General features: G+C 41.5%; 1 protein-coding gene across 1 annotated transcript in view; it reads right to left on the reverse strand.

Moving 5' to 3' along the window:
* Positions 1-19068, reverse strand: part of TSPAN7 (tetraspanin 7) — a 119636-nt gene that overhangs the window by 10470 nt on the left and 90098 nt on the right. The window contains exons 2-5 of the mRNA XM_033202087.1: positions 12550-12738; positions 7406-7480; positions 4509-4604; positions 2967-3122 (exon numbers count right to left, since the gene is read on the reverse strand). Of these exons, the coding sequence (XP_033057978.1) occupies positions 2967-3122; positions 4509-4604; positions 7406-7480; positions 12550-12738 (516 nt within the window). The remainder of the gene's footprint in view (positions 1-2966; positions 3123-4508; positions 4605-7405; positions 7481-12549; positions 12739-19068) is intronic.

Raw genomic sequence — 19068 nt, forward strand, 5'->3', positions numbered from 1 at the left:
CACTCTTCTGTAAGAAATGTTTTCTCATTATTTTCTATTCCAAATAAGAAAGCAAGTTAATGAACATACCAGTAATAGAATTAAAATGAGAAAAGTGACTTAGTTTTTTTTTCTGTTTTGTTTTTAAACAATAAGAGACCAATGTCAAAATAAAAGTTTGCCATCTCTGGATTTTTCTGTTATTTACTGCATGAACCCCAAAGTTCATTTTCCAGGTCTCAGCACAGATCTGCATACTGCAAGAGTTGATTTAATACTACAACCACAGGCCATGTTTGCATTCAACCTTAAATTTTCCCCTAAACTATGATCTTATCTACTCACAACAACCTCTCTCAATTCCCTAATACGAAAGTCTGGTTGTCAGGTGTGAGATAAATCTACACAGACCTGCTAAGTATCCTAGGAAACACTCAGAACAGTTCATTTGCTCGCCCTCTCAGCATGTCTAAATCAACAATCACCAATGGAAAACATCTGCAAGTGACTGACTTTAACTACTAGGAGTAGAACACTAGTTCCAAATAGGTTATGGGAAGAGGTATCTCTGTAGCTGCCAAGCAGAATAACTATGTTCCTCTTGCCCTTACAAACTGTCAAATAATTCCTATGAAGTAGGATTTCAGCCAATGCTATTAGCCAACTGAACCTGCAGACATTTCATCATCCTGCTAGCAAAACCAAAATAAAACCTGTCCCCAAATCCAAACAATAAATATCCTATTTAACTCTACATACTTTCCTCCTGTTCTCTCCCAGTTATCTGTACAAGACAGGTTTCTCAAACTTCCTGGTAAGAGCCAAGAATCATCTTTCTGTGTTATCAAAGTACAGGGTCTAAGACACCACAGGATCTACAGGGATGATCCATTTATTCTAAATCATAGGATTCCATATAACTAGAATGTGGCAGTAGTTAAGCCTCCTAGGGGAAGGAGTCACTGGGAGGACGGGTAACATTTATGAGCATGTACTATTACCCCATCCCCATCTCCCACCTTGTATAGATTAGGTGTCTGAGATTTAGTCAGAAGAAGTAATGTGTCTCATAAGTTCAGGTGGGCATTAAATAAAAATGTCTAAGGAAACTTGGTAGACAAATTTTAGTTTTCATTCACTTTTTCTCCTCTGAGGGAGCCAGGTTGGAGGCTATAAGGTAAGTAAGAGAGAAGTTAAGCAGATCTTCTAAGTATTTGAGGTGGCCAGGAAAATATAAAGTTGGATTACAGTGGGGAGGTGGAAAGTGAGGTCAGTGTGTAGGTTTATCAATGAAATGAAAAAAGGTGACCCTATCTCTCTTTCTGGAAATAATTGTAAGGATTATAGATGTACTATAAGATACGTCTCCAAACTTGTTTTTACATACTAACAAAAGATCCTCCCTATAAGAAACTGCTGCATCATTGTTAATAAAAGACTCCATGTGATATAGAAGACAAATTTCACCATCATCATTTACATTACAGTTAACATGTGTCACATCTGTGTCATAATCTGTGCCAGGCACTGTGCTGTTGACACTTTATCTCATTAAATCTTCAAATCAAGCACAAGAAGCATGTATTATTATTATTCCCATTTTACAGACGAGAAAAGCAAGACTGAGAAAGGTTAAGTAACTTGACCAAAATCACATAATCAACAGTGGTTCAGTCAGAACTTCTACTGGAGCCTGAGCCTGACACTAGACCCCGTGTTCCTGACTTCTGGATCCTCATTTTCACAAAAGAAGAGGAAGTTTGAGTGGCAAAAAAAAAAAAAAAAAAGACTTGGTACTGCTTTCATGAATGACTTTCTGAGGCTCTGTTATATCAAATATCTCACTGCCATAAAGCATGTCTTGCCTTCCATAAATTGGAGTGTCTACCACATGCTTAGCACTTCATAAAATGGAAGCATAATGACACATATGGATACTCAGTGGGGATGTCCATGAAGAAGCCAGAAGTTACCTTATTAACTAATAAGAGATGAAGGAAGCCTCAATGTTTGGGTTCATAAGAAAATTCAAATAGAAACAGATGTCCTTTTAACTTAGACAAGAAGCTGTCCGTACTGAATCTTACTGAACTATCTTTTCTGTCTGAATTATTCAGCAGTTAGTCCAGATCACATAGAATTTTGAAGGCATCATAAGAACAGAATTTTATCTTAGCAAGAAAAGATTTACCCCTTGACTGAATAACAGGAAGTAAACACAATAATAGGTTTTTCCCTCCCTTTTGTTTACCAAAATATATTTTATATATGGTACTTCTCTAAACATTTAAGAATGCAGATAGTCTTCACATGCAGTTTTATTATGTCTTCATTGTATTCTCTGTAAAGTGGAATGCAGAATTGATTTTCCTCTTCTCTGACTACTAAAACTTCATTTCACTCATTTCCACTATGTACTAACTTTTAAATCTCATTTAATCCTCTTTTTTCCCCCTCTCTAATTTCTTTGGGAGTCAGGAGGTTGACAATGAGTTGAATCGGAGTTGCTGATTTATTTTCCTATGGCAGTAAACTCCCTAAAATAAAGGCTACCCTCCTAGCAGAAGTAGATGCTGTCTGTCAACTCTACTCCTCTCTTGCTGCCAAAGACTGACACCCAGCTGCAAACAATTTCATGTTTGGATGGTATATTAAGCAGAAGATGGACATCCCAAAAGAAGAAAGCCAACACTCACTGTCTGACATAAGCATCAGGGTTAACAGGAACAGCTTGCTAAACCTTCCTAACTATGCCTGGTAGATCCTTGCTATGGGAGAGAAAGACAAGGCTGATCTGAGTTACAGCTTTCTCTTTTAGAAGTGAGCAGCCTCAAGTACCTCTCCCAGGCAATCAAGGAACCACAAAGTAAGATTCTCTTTTCTTGACTACTGTTTCAAATCTATTATCATAATTACACAGAAACAAAAAAAAAAGCCCTCCCAAACATTCACCACTGGTCCCATCAGGGCTGGGAGAAAGCAGGTACCTTCTGGTTAACTTTGGTGGCGGCCACAGTCAGATTGTGTAGATCCTGGGGATTACAATCGGTTTCGTTCATGCAGCAACTGGGGGGGATGCCATGATCCAGGAAGTAGGGGCTGGTGCTCCAGTTGGTGTAGTTCTGCACACCACAGCAGCTCAGCTATTAACAGGGAAAGGAAAATAATCAAAAAGTGGCAGATCACATGTGGTCTCCTCAATCACTGCCTTGTAACTTTTACAAGAGAAACACAGGCCAAGGCCCTAAGACAACATGTGCAGCTTTGGTGAGTCAAGATGAATGGGAAGCTCCAATAACAATTATACCCATACTGATGCTTGTTTGATCTCCAAGAAGGAAGTCCTAGGTTATATATCCCATTGCCTTTCTTTATTCACCTCCACAAAGCAAAGCAGTGCTTCTGTGTCCAACTCACAATCACCTATCGATATAGATGTATTCATCCACTAACTCAGGACTATTGATGGGTGAATTGAGGCAAATATGGTTTCAAAAACCTCTCCACTGGGATCTCTACTAATAAGTAAATAAATAGTTCTTTTAAAAAGATGCATATACAGAAAGGGAGAGCCGCAGCTGGTAAACTATAGCCCAGGAACTACCTGTTTTTGTATATAAAGTTTTACTGGGACACAGCCACAACTATGTGTTCACATACTGTTTGTGGTTGCTTTTGTGCTACAGTGTAGAGATGAGTAGTTGTGACAGAGTGTATGGCCCTCAAAGCCTAAAATATTTACTACTTGATCCTTTACAGAAGAGGCTTGCCAACCCCAATATAGAGAACATTAAAGCAAATGGGGCAAAAATATAATCAATTGATAAATCTGAGTATACAGTTCCTTGTAATATTCCTGAGACTTTTCTGTATATGTTGGAAGTTTTATCAAAATAAATTAGAAAAAAGACTGCTTCTGAAGTAAACAAAACCAAGAAAATCCAAAGCAAAAGCCTCATTAGTGATTCCTGATGACGGTCATGCTTGAGTGCCAGCACCTGCCACCCAGACAGGAACTCTCTCTTCTATTTCCCCCATATCCTCCGCAAAACATCAGGCAGCTCACCCTCTTCACATACCTAACAGATGCTCAGTTTCTTCTAGGTCCACTCTATTCCCACTCCACTGCCCCGGCCAGTGAACACAGCTCATCTGAGCTCTCCACCCAGCCTGAAGACATTGATTCTAGAAAGCCAGCCTCTGGGAGCCAACTCTAAGCAAGGTTGTCACACACTTACTGCCTAACTCCTTCCCAAGGGTTCAGATCTGAAGAGCAAATGAGCTGTCCTTGGCATACTTGCAACCCTTACTGATGCAAGGCACACTCAAGGGAGTGGTCCTCCTTGACACTCATTACCTGAATAACTGGAGCCTGGACAAGGACTGGGTGTCAACTCTTGGCAATGGAACTAGACTAAGAGTTGAAGAACGGGAACCAATAGCAAGTACTAGGCCAACCTACCAGCAGCCCATAAGTCTAAGCCCAGACCTCATAGGTAGTTCATACCCTCATCTCCTCTGGAACTTACGCTGCGCTGCACATGGTCCACTGCCCGGCTCCTCTCATCATTGCCATTGTAATTCTGCATAGCGTCCGTGTAAGTCCTCAGGAAGGTGTCCTTGATCTGTGGAAGACAAGGAGGGATGTGACTGCAGCCCACCACAGCCCAAACTGACTCCAATTCTTACCAATTTCTACGCTAACATAGCCTCTTCTGAAAGTCTCTCTATAAATGTAGGCCAGGGAGGCAATGCCCCATTTTCTGAGACGGAAAAGCTCAGAAAATTTACCAGGGGGTTTTTAAGCTCAGGAATTTAAAAAATTGTTCCCCTCAGCCTCAATTCAGAGAAAGTCTGACCTGCTGAATGACCTACTGGAGGGGCCTGTCCATTTCTGAAAGGGCTGTGATGATGAGCTGCCAAACCTCAGGCATAGGCTTTCTACTTATTTTCTTTGAATTGATTAATGCCCATCTTTCTATAACTTTCTCTGCCCTTACACAGGAGGCTCATAAAAGACAAACCACTTGGGTGGACAGGATGACTGATGTTTTGGTCAAAAACGGATCTCTGTTTTACCATAGGAGTGAGGCAAAACCAACTTTCACTTACCTGTCTTTAGTAAGGCAAATAAAAAAAAAAAAAAGAGGATAAAAGACAAGAACTTAAAAAGGTCAGCCGGGCGCAGTGGCTCATGCCTGTAATCCCAGCACATTGGGAGGCCGACATGGGCAGATAACTTGAGGTCAGGAGTTCAAGATCAGCCTGGCCAAGATGGTGAAACCCCGTCTCTACTAAAAATACACACACACACACACACACACACACACAAATTTGGCATGGTGGCAGGCGCCTGTAATCCCAGCTACTTGGGAGGCTGAGTCAGGAGAATCACTTGAACCCAGGAGGCAGAGGTTGCAGTAAGCAGAGATTGTGCTACCGCACTCCAGCCTTGGTGACAGAGCAAGGCTCTGTCTCAAAAAAAAAAAAAAAGATTAACAAAATCTTTTCTGTGAATACATTTGACTTTGGGGTAACTTTCAAGCTCTGTTTCCCTGAAAACCTGATGAAGGGGGAATGTCAGATGTGTTACCAGGCCACTGAGTTTGTGATAAAACTCACCCCCAATTGGTAAAATGTCTCCAGATTGGGAGGACAGCAAATGACAATAATTACTTGGTGGGAAGCTTAGGGTAAGGATGATGACTCTCCTAACTAGGCATATTCTTTGCTAAAATGCTGTAAACTATGCCCATGGGACAGTTACAAGACAGAAACACCAGTTACATGCAGCTTCTAAGCTAAGGTGGCTACCACACCCAGCTGTGTCATCTCATTTCACTGCACTTAAGCTGTCTCTTAGGATGGGGGACTGTACACAGAATAGGCGCTAGACTATTTTGTGGACTCATGGTGGAGAAACAAGCCCACTGCTGCCTAGCAGGCAAGCTGGCCTTCCTTTGTTATATCTTTCCGCTTTTGTTCAATGGCACTGAGACTTGCTGTCATCATGTGAGTTTGACTGTTTAGCCAAACTCAAGACCAGCGCTGGTGGTCAGAGTGGCATTGTACCCTCCTCCCACAACAACCCTCAGGGTTTCAGGCAAAAGAGATTAGGTAGATGAGGATTTCCAGGCCCTAGGCAGCAAGCACCATTAAGAGAAAAACCCCTCCACAGAACACACTCCCAGCAACAAACAAGAGGGAAGTTCACAAGGGCTCAGGTAGGAACAAGCCAGGCTGCTCCTGGTGTTCACACAGGCACAAGGGGCACTTATTAGGATTGTTGAGGCCGAAATTTCATCAGGTCTCACTTCACTAGAGACTATGAATGGGGTTCTAATTCCAAATGCAGCACCCATACAAACTGGGTTTTGGGAGTCAGCTTTGGCATCTGGGATACTGTCTCTGGTAAAGGGGAAAAACAAGGCAGTAGGGGAGCAGAGAGCATACAGGCAAGCTCAGGGGGAACTGAACCTGGCCAAGCACAACAGTGGTACCAATGAGGGTGCAGCAAGATGGGTTAATGAAAAATCTAAAACAAAACAAAACAAAAAAACAGGGTCTGGGAACAGATGATGCCAGACTTTTAAGACCCACAGTAACTCTCTGTTTTCCACCTGTATCTTGTTTTTTTTTTTTTTCTTTTTCTTTTTAACACATGTGTATCTACTTCTGGCTTTACTATTATTTATGGAATACAATGATAAAATTGTGAGGCAGCAAGACAATTAGTTTGGCTTGCCTTTATAGTCTTAGAAAACTTGTTATACAGATATACACGTGTGCCTTACTGAAGCAGCTATTTTAAAAACAAAAAATAGAGACAGGGTCTCACTCTCTTGCCCAGGCTGGAGTGCAGCGGTGTGATATTAGCTCACTGCAGCCTCAACCTCCCAAGTTCAAGTGATCCTCCCTCCTCAGTCTCCTAAGTAGCTAGGACTATAGATGTAAGCCACCACATCCAGCTAATTTATTTTTTTATTTTTTAGAGATGAGGTTCTCACTATGTTGCCCAGGCTGCTCTTGAACTTCTGGCCTCAAAAGATCCTCCTGCCCCAGGCCTTGCAAAGCTCAAGTATTGCAGATATGAGCCACCATGCCCAGCCTGAAGCAACTATTTTTAAAGGAGTATGTAATCCATATTGAAGGTGACTGCTTTAAAATGGGGGAGAGAATCATTTTATGCAATGGCTACGCAGAGAAACAATGAAGATCAACAGTGAAGGTTTCAAGCTTGGTGGAATTCCCACATTTAGAATTTCATGAAAATTTCAGGTCATATGACATGCATGATCTTTGGAAAACAGCAACACCACTGAGGAAATCAGCTAGCCTATATGCACCCTTTACACATTTCAAGAGGTTTCAAGAATCCTCCTCCCAGACACACCTTAATTGAGTTAGGCATTTTGTGTATACTCACCTCATGACGAAACACAAACCCTGAAATGCCAGCTACGAGCTCAGCCAGGAACACCAGGGACAGAAACATGGCATACTGAAAATTAAGCACACAAAGACAAAGTCAGATACATCAGGATTAAGAAGAGGGCTTCTTCAGGGTACATTACTTTCAATCAACGGGAATTAGACAAGTCCTCACACTCCCTAGACAAAGTTTAGAAAAAAATATAAAACATTCTTCTCTAAATTTACCCACATAGGCCTCAATCTAGGAATGTGTGTTTAATATGCATATGCATTTTGGAGTACACAGGCTGGGGAGAATTCACTGAGAGACTGGCATTGTGCCTGTCAGCTTGGCTCACCTGGAGAAACCTGGAAGGAACTTTCACAACTAAGGTATCCACTATTTGTTACACTAGAATCTTTGAGCTAGAAAAAAACCAAACTGCTCTGAAGGTCACAGGACACATTCTGCCCTGTCTGGGGGTCCTTTTTTACCACTTTCCTCACGACGGTCTGCAAGCCAACTCCCTGCAGCCCATTCCATTTTGAAACTGTTCCAATCATTGGAAAGACTTCCTTTCCCTTTGGCCACAAGTCTGCCTACTTCTAACTTCCACTCACTAGCATTGGTGCTGCTTTCAGAAGAAATAAGAACCAGCCCAATGTCTTTTCTATAATGCTAGCCCATCATGTGTGTGAACACAGCCAGGATGAGAACCTGCTGCCTGGGCAAAGGCCTCCAGTTGTCTCAACCACATCTCGGATGAAACAGTTACAAAACTGCTTCATTTGGAATTGTATCCCTCCCATCTGGGCCCAAGAAGCCAAATGTGTGCAAGATGATGTTCCTCTTCAGATTGGTGGTCATCACTGGACACAGTAGCCACAGCAGCTTTCCTGTGGAGTTGCCCGCCTTTCTTGTTCGGGATGGATGCTGCATGGAGTTTATAGCCTTTCAAAAAGTAAATACGCCATACTACTAATGACATTTGCAAGCATCTAACATCTTTAGTGCTTTTCATCTCATGCTGCCAATACTTCCCAAGTTTTTTTGCATGTGCATGCACATGTAAGCATGTCTAAATTCAAGGGTAGTACATGGTATTTATGAAACATTAAGGATAACTTTGAAAAGCAGATAAAAACAAGAATTGATTCCTTACCTACAAGGCACATGTCTTACAATCTGCTTCTTCTCATCTCAAAATAATGTATAATGGTTTTGAACATTTGCAATGGCCCTAAATGATGCTGTGGAATTTGGATAGATTGCATGTGGCCACATTACTTACCTGTAAAATATACACATGTCTCATAAAGTATACATATGTATGCAGAATCATAATTTTTTTTTCTCATCTAGTGGCACATATATCGAAAAAGGAAATATTGGCTTAAAATATCAATTTCTTTCTAAATATTAACAAAATTCTCTAGAAAGCACAGCCACTCATATGCTAAATATGTAGTTATGAGAATGTCCCATGTATGTGACTTCTTTCCCAACTTCATACAAAATGCAATTCAAAGCACAGTTTGATGTGAGACTCTCCCATTTTGCTGATGGGATAAGCCTAGACTCTTCCAGAAAGTTGGGTGGGAAAATGACTGTTAGCAGGCAGGTGGAAGAAAGGACGTTTATCTCTGTAGTCAGAAGTCCTCCTAGGTTTGAATCCTATCTTGTTATGAACTACCTCTTAGAAAAGAGGCAGCCTCTCTGGGCTTCCATAAAGTAGACATAGTTATTTTCAGTTGTTTTGCAATTAATGAGGTTATATGAGGACTGCAAAATTCTAGACTGACAGTTAATCAAGTGACTTCCGCTCTCATCAGCCAGATCAGCAGTTTTCTGTGTCTGGCAAGTTTCCTGCCTCTAGGAGGTTTCAGAGAGTGGCCGTTTTACCTACAGAAAGCCTTGGCCAAAAGCCTATTGGGAAGAGCTTGTACTAAATACAGGTCGGTAGGGGTTAGAGCTTTTTCCCAAATGTAAACGTTGGAGTTGAAATAGTCTTGGCTTTGGAAGGAAACATACAAGGGTTCAAAGCCCAGCCTTACATACATTAGCTGTGTGAACTTGGATGGGTTATCTAAACGCCCAAGTTCCTATCACATAACACAAAAATACAACTTACACTGCATGGTGGTAGTGGGGAGAAAAATAAAATGTCATACGCACCCAGTACAGCCTCTATCACATAAAAGGAACTAAATTGTATTTTTAAAAAGTTATTGTTTTTAACTGACATATAACAATTGTACATATTTATTGGGTACAGTATGATGTTTTGATTCATGCGTACTCTGTGTAATGATCAAATCAGTGTAGTTAGCATATCCATTACCTAAAATGTTACTTTGTGGTGGGAACATTCTAAATTCTCTCTTCTAGCTATTGCTAAATATATAATACATCAACTACAGTCACCCTACTATGCAATAAAACACCAGATAATTCCTCCTATCTAGCTGTGACTTTGCACCCATTGGCCAACCTCTGCTCTCCCTCTTCCCCTATCTCTAGACAAAAAATTAATAAATGCTGATAAGGATGTGGAAAAGGGGGAACTCTTATACACTGCTGACTAGAATGCAAATTAGCACAACTCACTATGGATAACAGAGTAGAGGTTCCTCAAAAAACTAAAAGTAGAACTACTATATGATCCAGCAATCCTACTGCGGGGTATATAACCAAAGGAAATGAAATTAGTATGTTGAGGAGATAGCCGTGTCCCCATGTATATTGCAGCACTATTGACAATAGCCAACCTAAGTGTCCATACACACTGGACACAATGTGTCTATACACAATGGAATACTATTTGGCCATAAACAAGAATGAAATCTTGTCACTTGCAATACCATGAACGAATCTAGAGGATTAAGTGAAATAAGTCAGGGACAGAAAAGACTAATAACTGCCTGATCTTACATATAGGTAGAATCTAAAATTTGATGTAAAAGATATTTGTAGAGACCCAAATTAAGCCCCAAACCAAAAAACTTCTCTACTTCCCCAAATGCTCACCTGCTAGTGAACTTGTGTTAGGAGAAGAAAATGGTAGTGTGGTGTGAAGCCACCTCCAGAAGAGGCCAGAACTAACTATTCCATTGTTTATACACATATCCTAATTTATGACATTATACTCACCTATGGATACCTTTGCCCCACAAGCAAATTTAGAATTAGAACATAAAAATATCCCCTCTCCCACCCCTCTCCAGTCATGGTATTTGGGCCAGGAGAAACTTTGGTGATTTAGTCCAATTCTATTTTGTCATAATTGGAGACAAAGGTCCAAGGAGGTTACATCCTTGCCATTAACACTTAAACCAGTTAGTTGGAATCAGTCAGGTCTCAACACCACATCACTTCCCTTCTTGTTTGAATGGATGGTTTTTTCGAATTTTTTCTTTTCTGTGCTTTTGAAGTTAATTCTCCCCTTGCTACTCATTGTGCTAAACAAAAGGTTCTCAATACTGGTTACATGATAGAATCCTCTGGAGAGCTTTTTAGAAAATAAGATGCCAGGGCCTCACCACCACTGAGGAGTCTACTTCAACCAGCTAGCGGTGGGATGCTGGCAAAGGTTTTTGCAAATGGCTTCCGAGGTGATTTAATCACGTATCTGGAGTTGAGGACCACGGCACTAGACCAAAAGAAACCCTAGTGTTTATGAGAAGTACTAGAAGGTAGACTCAGGGTGTTAGAATAGAGTGCCAGGTGACAGCAGCAAAAGTGCCTCAGGATGGGCCCCATTATGGCTTGCCCACCAACCTGAAGAATCAATGGTGGCTGAGGCATCAGCCTGCTGTACGGTCTGCAGGATAAAAAGTGGCAAAGTCAAGCACCACTTCTACGAAGTTGACAACACAACACCGACTGCCCGGTGCCAGTTGGGAAGATGGTTCCTTTGGAATGAAACATTCTCACACCCACGTATATCACTAGATGGTATTAAATGTTACTACAGCCTAGGGCTACACAGGGACAGGCAACATGGCCCTGATGGAATCTTTGCTTCTCCCTTCATGGAGTAAGATGCCTGAAATAATTTTAAACAAAATTTTATTTTGAGGAGAGGTCTTTGCTAATTTTTATCTATAAAATCCTTTACCATTAATCCCCATCAATAAAGAACATGAACAGTGAGTAGAGAATTAGGCAACTGGTGTACCTAAAAGTTAAAAATCACAGTAAGAGCCTTTCAATAGTCTGTCTTTATCATCTGGGAAGCATCACTGCTTTATCTGTCCCATGAGAGTATGCACCCTGCCCTGGTCCTGGTAGCCAACACTTGACACTGCATAAGTCCTCTGGGTGGCAGGCTCTGACTTAGCTCAACTCTCATAGCACTGAGACAGGCACTGCAGGTTCAGAGAAGACCACACACATGCATCCATGCATGGCCAGGCTCAAGGAGGTGGAAAGTATTTCTCCAATAGGAACTTGGAAGTAAAAGTCTGCTTATGTTCAGGATGCTACCTTGCCCAGCAAAGCTGCATATCACATGCTTAAGGAGACTTCTAAGACATAGTCCAAAACTGAAACAGGGCAAGGCCCGGCGCGGTGGCTCACGCCTGTAATCCCAGCACTTTGGGAGGCTGAGGCGGTCGGATCACGAGGTCAGGAGATCGAGACCATCCTGGCTAACAAAGTGAAACCCTGTCTCTATTAAAAATACAAAAAAATTATCCAGGCATGGTGGCGGGTGCCTGTAGTTCCAGCTACTCGGGATGCTGAGACAGGAGAATGGCATGAACCCAGGGGGCGGAGCTTGCAGTGAGTGTAGATCGCGCCACTACACTCCAGCCTGAGCAACAGAGAGAGACTCCATCACAAAAAAAAAAAAAAAAAAAAAAAAAAAAAGACTGAAACAGGGCATCTTGTCATGAGGATACAAATGAACTAATGCAATCACTGGCCACTGCTTTGTCATCATCTACCTGGAGGGTCTGGGACTAGATTTAGCGTGCCAGGCTGTGTTTGGGGTTGTTTTTACCTCTAGAGGATTAAAGGCTGGGTTAGGAAAGAGTCTGGACTGAAATTGTTAAGGTCTTGTCTGTGACCTCAAGACAAACCATTTCACCTCTATGTAATTTATATTTTTACAAAATTACAGTTGAGAAAGCAGTATTATGTTGTGACATACTCACCAGTTTCAGCATCCATGGGCTACCACGACATGTAGCAAAGCATCCAAACAGGCCAAAGACAACAATAGTGGTGCCAGTTCCGATGAGTACATAGGGAGCATTTGTGGAGTTCTCGGCAATAAGGGAGATATAGGTGCCCAGTGTAAGTTTGCCCCAGACTCCAACAGCCAGCAGGATCACCCCAGTGATCTGAAAGAGGGATAGGAGAGTGTGAAGCTATTGCCAAGAGAGGTGACAATCAGCACAGAGCAGTGTGGCCCAATTTGAAGACTCAAGTTTCCATGAATAAGATGGTACTTGCTGTAGGATTTCCTGAGCAACGAGAAATGTCAGAGAGTGTTAACTAAAATCATCATAAAGACACTTTGGTTTTTTTTCCCCAATAAACGTGCCCCTTACATAATCCCATATGCAATTATTGTGTTAATTAGAAGTCAAACCAACAATAAAGAACTTCTTTTTCAAAAAGTAGTTTACAAAGCACATCATACGACAGGTCTGAGAGCCTTCCCCCAGCTGTTGCCTGACACCAAGCTGGGTATAACCCCAGGAAGAATGACAGCTACCCTCTTTGATGGCATGTGTGTACACAGTATATTTTATGGACATTCTGCACAACGTTTTCAGGAACACAGTGATTCCCTTTGACTATTATTGCAGAAATTTCCACAAAAACAAAATATTCCAAATATTTTTGTATCCCTATTGATGTACTGTCTTAATATTTTATTCAATATAAAACAACAGAAGAATCTGCATAGTTCCTGGAATTAGCTGTAATGCGATTTGCCAAATCCCACTGATCAGTCCAAAGGAAATCCCTATAGCATGTCTAAACTAGAACCCTGCATCAATCAGGCCTTTACTTTATGGGATAGATTCCAGGCTGCATGCTATGCCTAACTCTCCACCCCCTGCAGGGCACACACCCGGGCAGCTTTAGCTGCTAAAGCCACTGGGGTTGCTTTATGTCTCTAACCATCTCCCAAGCTGGTCTTTCAGGTCACCAATAGCTTAGCAACTCAAACTGACAGCCTTGTAACTGCTACCACTTCTGATACCGCATGAAGCTTGAAAGAAACTTGGGTGTCAAAGAAAGACCATCTCCAGTTCGACCCCACCTTAGAGCCTGATGTCTCATACCAAATGCCATGGATCCCTGTCTACTTTGCTCACTCAAGTGAGGAGTCAAGGTGAGAAAACTGGAGAGAATTGGCGTGATACAAATCAATACCCACCTTGCCAAGGTTTCCCTTGTCAATCAATACACGGTTCCTAATGTCTGTGACCACCACCAAATATATGCTATACCATGAACCAAATGTCTGGGCCAGTGAAGATGCTTAGACCTCTCTCCTTTATATTCTGAAAACACTCTCTGTAATTTGGAACCATCAAGCTCCATTATCAGATTATTTTTGGGGGGCAGGACAAAGAACAGTCCATGTACCTTTCACTGCATAAGGTAAGGGTGGGCTCTACCTGTATGGGGGGAGAGGTCAGTAAAAAAAACTAGAGTTTGGTGACACTTCCCCATCCCGGAGGCCTGTCTACTTTGTAGAACCCTCACCATGAAGACAGAATTAAAGGTTTTAAATCAGAAAAAGATTGAGGAACGAATGCTACTTTTATTAGGCAAAGATAAACAGTCATGATGCAGTGTTGCGGTGAAAGTGTTTGACACTAATATTTGGGAGAAAGTGGCCCCATGGAGGTTGACTGCCTTCGAAAAATTCCAATGGAGATGGCCTAGCGAATTAAGAAATCCAAGAAAACCAAGAACACAGATGTTGCCAAGAGTTCTAAGTCCTCTGCTGACACCCGGTGGTTGTTTAAAAAAGTACTTTCCTTGAGCAGCCTCTTCTGCCATCCTCCCCCACACGGAAACATAAAATCCTTTTTACCTGCTAAAATCAAATTTTAAGAATCAACTGTCAAGTCATTAGGGGTAAAAACGCAATGGACACTATGTAGAGAAGGACAGTGCCTGTGCCATCTTTTACTAATGCCTAGCACAGTGCCTGGCACAGAGTAAATGCTTACTATTCCATTGGGGAAAAAAAATACATTTTTCATTTCTCTGGGTCTTAGAACCTGTATTTTATAAAACAGAGCTTATCAGATACCAAATACTTACGCAACTTCTACATTCAGTAAATACTGCGAGGTGATTTAAAATGGGACCAAAGAGAAATTTCCCCCATACTTTCCACTGTAGCATTATCAGCCTAAGCTGTAAACATCACAATGTAAATGTATTGAACAAAAGCAAAAATTCAGTTAAGCTAGTTGTTGTTTAGGCTGAATATATGCCTCATTCAGAAACTTGTGACTTCATGGTATTGCTCCCAAAGATACAGTAACACCTCAAATACAAACTGAGCTGCTGCATTCTGTGAACTGCTATTGCTGGTCCTTATTGGCATGTGATTGCTTTAATGAAAATGTATACTGCTAATCAAGTATGAGAGTCTGATAACTTATATTTCTGTGACCAGTGATTTCATGAAGTTCAGTTACTACGAGAACAAATCTTACATGCAGTATGTCAAAGTTAACACAAATCCTGATTTTAAGGCAAACAGTACCAAGATCATTTTAATGCCTTTTCTCCTTTCATAACATAATGTATCTTAATGCAATCATTGCTTTGTATATGAAGCCTCTCCTCACGTAAGTGCAAAACCTACACCAGTTTGTTAAAATGGTCATAAAATGTAAATTACACAAATATTCCATTTTCAGAAAAAGACTTTTTAATTTCAATAGGTTTTTGGGGAACAAGTGGTGTTTGGTTACATGAATAAATTCTTTAGTGGTGATTTCTGAGATTTTGGTGCACCCATCACCTGAGCAGTGTACACTGTACCAATGTGCAGTCTTTTATCACTCATCCTGCTCCCACCCTTTCTCCCCAGTCCCCAAAGTGCATTGTATCATTCCTATGCTTTTTGCATTCTCACAGATTAGCTCTCACTTATGAGTGAGAACATACGATGTTTGGTTTTCCATTTCTGAGTTACTTCACTTAGAATAATGGTCTCCAATTCCATCCAGGTTGAATGCCATTACTTCATTCCTTTTTATGGCTTAGTAGTATTCCATGGTGTGTGTGTGTGTGTGTGTGTTGTGTGTGTGTGTGGACAAAAGCCACTATCATATGTATAAATTTTTTCTTGGCTCCTGTCAACACACATTCACTCCACACATGTGCTTTTGCAAGCACCCACAGGAAAGTCATGTCTCAAACATGACTTTAGAAATGAAAAGCAAGGGACTTTTTTTTTAAAAAAAACATCTCTCTCCTGCTGTGAGGTGCAATGAGTAAGTCAGAGTTCACCAAAGCAATTATGTGTCTGAGCTCCTCAGAGACCTCAAATCCCTAAATCAATCATCAGCATATATTACCTTTCTCATGGAGGTTTTACTTCTTTCTCAGAAGAATTGATCAGCAAGCAGCCAATGCTGTGGTTCAGTGAGGAAAGAGTAGGAGACCATAGATAAACTACATGACTGGCCTGGTGAAGGACCAGCACCACCTTATATGCTCCCAAGTCAACCACAAGCCAGGACGGTAGGCCCAGCAATCCATCAGCAGTAACCAGGCTGAGGCTCTCCCTTTCTTGCTTATTCCCAGCATCTCATTTTCTGTGTGCTTACAACACAGCTCAAAATGTATGGGTAGCAAAGTACCACTAGCTACTATTAATTTAGGCTTGGTGATGAGACAGAATAAAGCTATAATCATGGCATCAGAAAAGTTAGATCAGAACTGAAAAGGCTTCTGTGTGATGATTACTTTAAAATTATACTCAAAGAAAACTTACAGATAGGTTTGGCAATATGCCAAGGGGTATCCAAAATGCTCTGAAACAGACTTACTACGGTTTACTTTCATCCTAAAATGGCTATTAGGGGAGCAAGTAGCCAACATAAACAATTCCCCTTGCTCTTGCCAGGTCATCCTGGCTAATGCTGATAAGTCTCTCTGTGGATCTTGTAGCACCCTGATCTTCAGATAGGTCCCAGAAATAGAGGCCTTCCATCTTTCTCACCTGTCCAGAGGCATTTTACTGGAGCCCACTCTGTTTTGTGCATGCAGACCACAGACCTTACGATGAAACTGGTGCAGCTGCTGTGCCAAGTCTGAGAGGGCAAAGTCCTTATTTCCTCTCACTAAATCCTTAATACAAGGTTCATAAGCCCCACCTTCTATGTGAATATATGCACATTATTCGAATGATGACACAAGTTCATATTTACTATATCATTCAATTAAAGAAAAAAAACAAAAATTGAATCACAGAGTTACAAGCTATCAAAAAGAGACTGCCTACTAAATAGCCATATGGAATAGAAAGCACTGCATCTAAAAACCAACAAAAAGAAGCACACAGGTGAGAGCATAGGCAGCAGTCTTAGCTGGATTGCATTTTAGTTGGCCCACAATTCCATCATCCCAGAGGTTTACAGGTTAATTCCTTCATAGCAACTACACACAGAGATATTGTGAAATATCCTCCAAAGAATTCTGTAACTCAGAAGAAAATGCATGACACTGAAACTCCATACACATCATCAACAATTAAAATCCACATTCCTCAGATGTTAGGTTTTAAGAGGAGAAGTACCTGACAAACTATTCTTTTAGCTGATTCTTATGTGAGTGTGTGTGCCAAGGGGACAAAGAGGAGGAGAAGTCTTTGCACAATGTTGGGACCTGATTAGGTAGAGGTGGAGAAAGTAACCAGAAAAGCAAAGAAACCAGCAGCTTCTATAATGTTATCCTCTTATTTTAAGAAGTAACAGTATGCATCCATTATATTTACAACTTAAAATTTTATTACAAATTGTATGCGTACTTAGTGTTTTTAAAATAGACTAAGAACCGTAATTTATTGAGATTCTTCACTGGGCTTGAGAACCCATTCCAGATGAATGGCAGAAAGGGACTCAATATATTAAAAGAATGTTAGCTGGGGCCAGGTGTGGTGGCTCATGCCTGTAATCCTAGCACTTTGGAAGGCAGAGGCGGAGTTCGGCGGATCACTTGAGGCCAGGAGTTCGAGACCAGCCTGGCCAACATGGTGAAACGCCACTTCTACTAAAAATACAAAATTAGCCGGGTGTGGTGGTGTGTGCCCGTAATCCCAGCTACTTGGGAGGCTGAGGTGGGAGAATGGCTTGAACCTGCAGGGCAGAGGTTGCAGTGAGCCAAGATCACACCACTGTACTCCAGCCTGGGTGACAGAGCTTTACTGTGTCAAAAAGAAAAGAAAAGAAAAGAAAAGAAAAGAAAAGAAAAGAAAAAAAAGAAAAGAGAGGGGAGAGGAGGGGAGGGGAGAGGAGGGGAGGGGAGGGGAGGGGAGGGGAGGGGAGGGGAGGGGAGGGGAGAGGAGAGGAGAGGAGAGGAAAAGAAAAAAAAGAAAGAAAAGAAAAGAAAGAAAAGGATAGAGAAAAGAGAGGGAAAAAAAAAAAAAAAAGAATGTTAGCTGAGTGTGGTAGCTCACACCTGTAATCCCAGCTGCTCAGGAGACTGAGACAGGAGGATCACTTGAGCCCAGGAGTTTGAGGCCAGCCTGGGCAACATAGAAAGACCCCCCATCTCAAAAAAAAAATTAGAATGAAAAATGTTGTAGTTTTGTCATTAATGAGCTGTGTGACTTTGGGCAGATCACCTGATGTTTCTGGGCCTCAGTTTACTCTTCAGTAAAATCAGGAGGTGGAGAAACCTGATTGCCAGTGCTTCCCTCCCAGCTCTAACATTCTCATATAACAGATCAGAACCTCAAACTTGACACACTCAGTCACACTGAAATATATTTATAGCTGCACCTTTAGGCAAACAAAAGAGAGTTTCTAAGATTCTCCCTGTACCTGATAAACCACCAGCAGCAGGGGTGGGAAAGTTAGCTCATTTCTGGACCTGAAGCCCACTGTTCTGTCAGCTTTCCAAGGTGGCGAGAGGCTCCTGGATAAGAAAGGGTAGGAAGAATGCCCAGCAGGACATGCGTTTGTAGTTTTACACAGACAACGCAAAATTTATAAGCTCACTAGCATAACAAAAGCTTTACTTTTTATAAGAAGATCCCACTGTTACCAAGACATGTGCTTTGAACTCTCTCTAGGCAAGAATTTTGGCCAATTCAATCTTTTACTCCATCATTTTTGTCTCGTGTACATGTATACATGTGTATGTCTGTGGGTGTGAGTGTGTGTATGTGGAAGATCATACATGTTTCATAGCCAAGAGGTTGGTGGTATCATTAAAAAGAGACAAGGAAGTAAAGAAGGGGGAGAGGAGTGAGATAATCTTAAGTGCTGACTTGTTAAAATGGAATCTGAGAACCAATAGGAATCCAGAGACCATCTGGTCCAGGCTCTGTTTTCTATTGGGTTTAGGGTGACCAAAGGTTACATAGGCAACATGTTCAGAAGGCAGTTGTGAATGTGGGGCTTGAATTCATGAGTAAGTCAGAGCTGCAGGTGATGGCTGAGGCCAGAAGTGACAGCTAAGAG

Source organism: Trachypithecus francoisi, unplaced genomic scaffold (genome assembly GCF_009764315.1).
Source record: "Trachypithecus francoisi isolate TF-2019V2 unplaced genomic scaffold, Tfra_2.0 Lachesis_group6, whole genome shotgun sequence".
NCBI lineage: Eukaryota > Metazoa > Chordata > Mammalia > Primates > Cercopithecidae > Trachypithecus > Trachypithecus francoisi.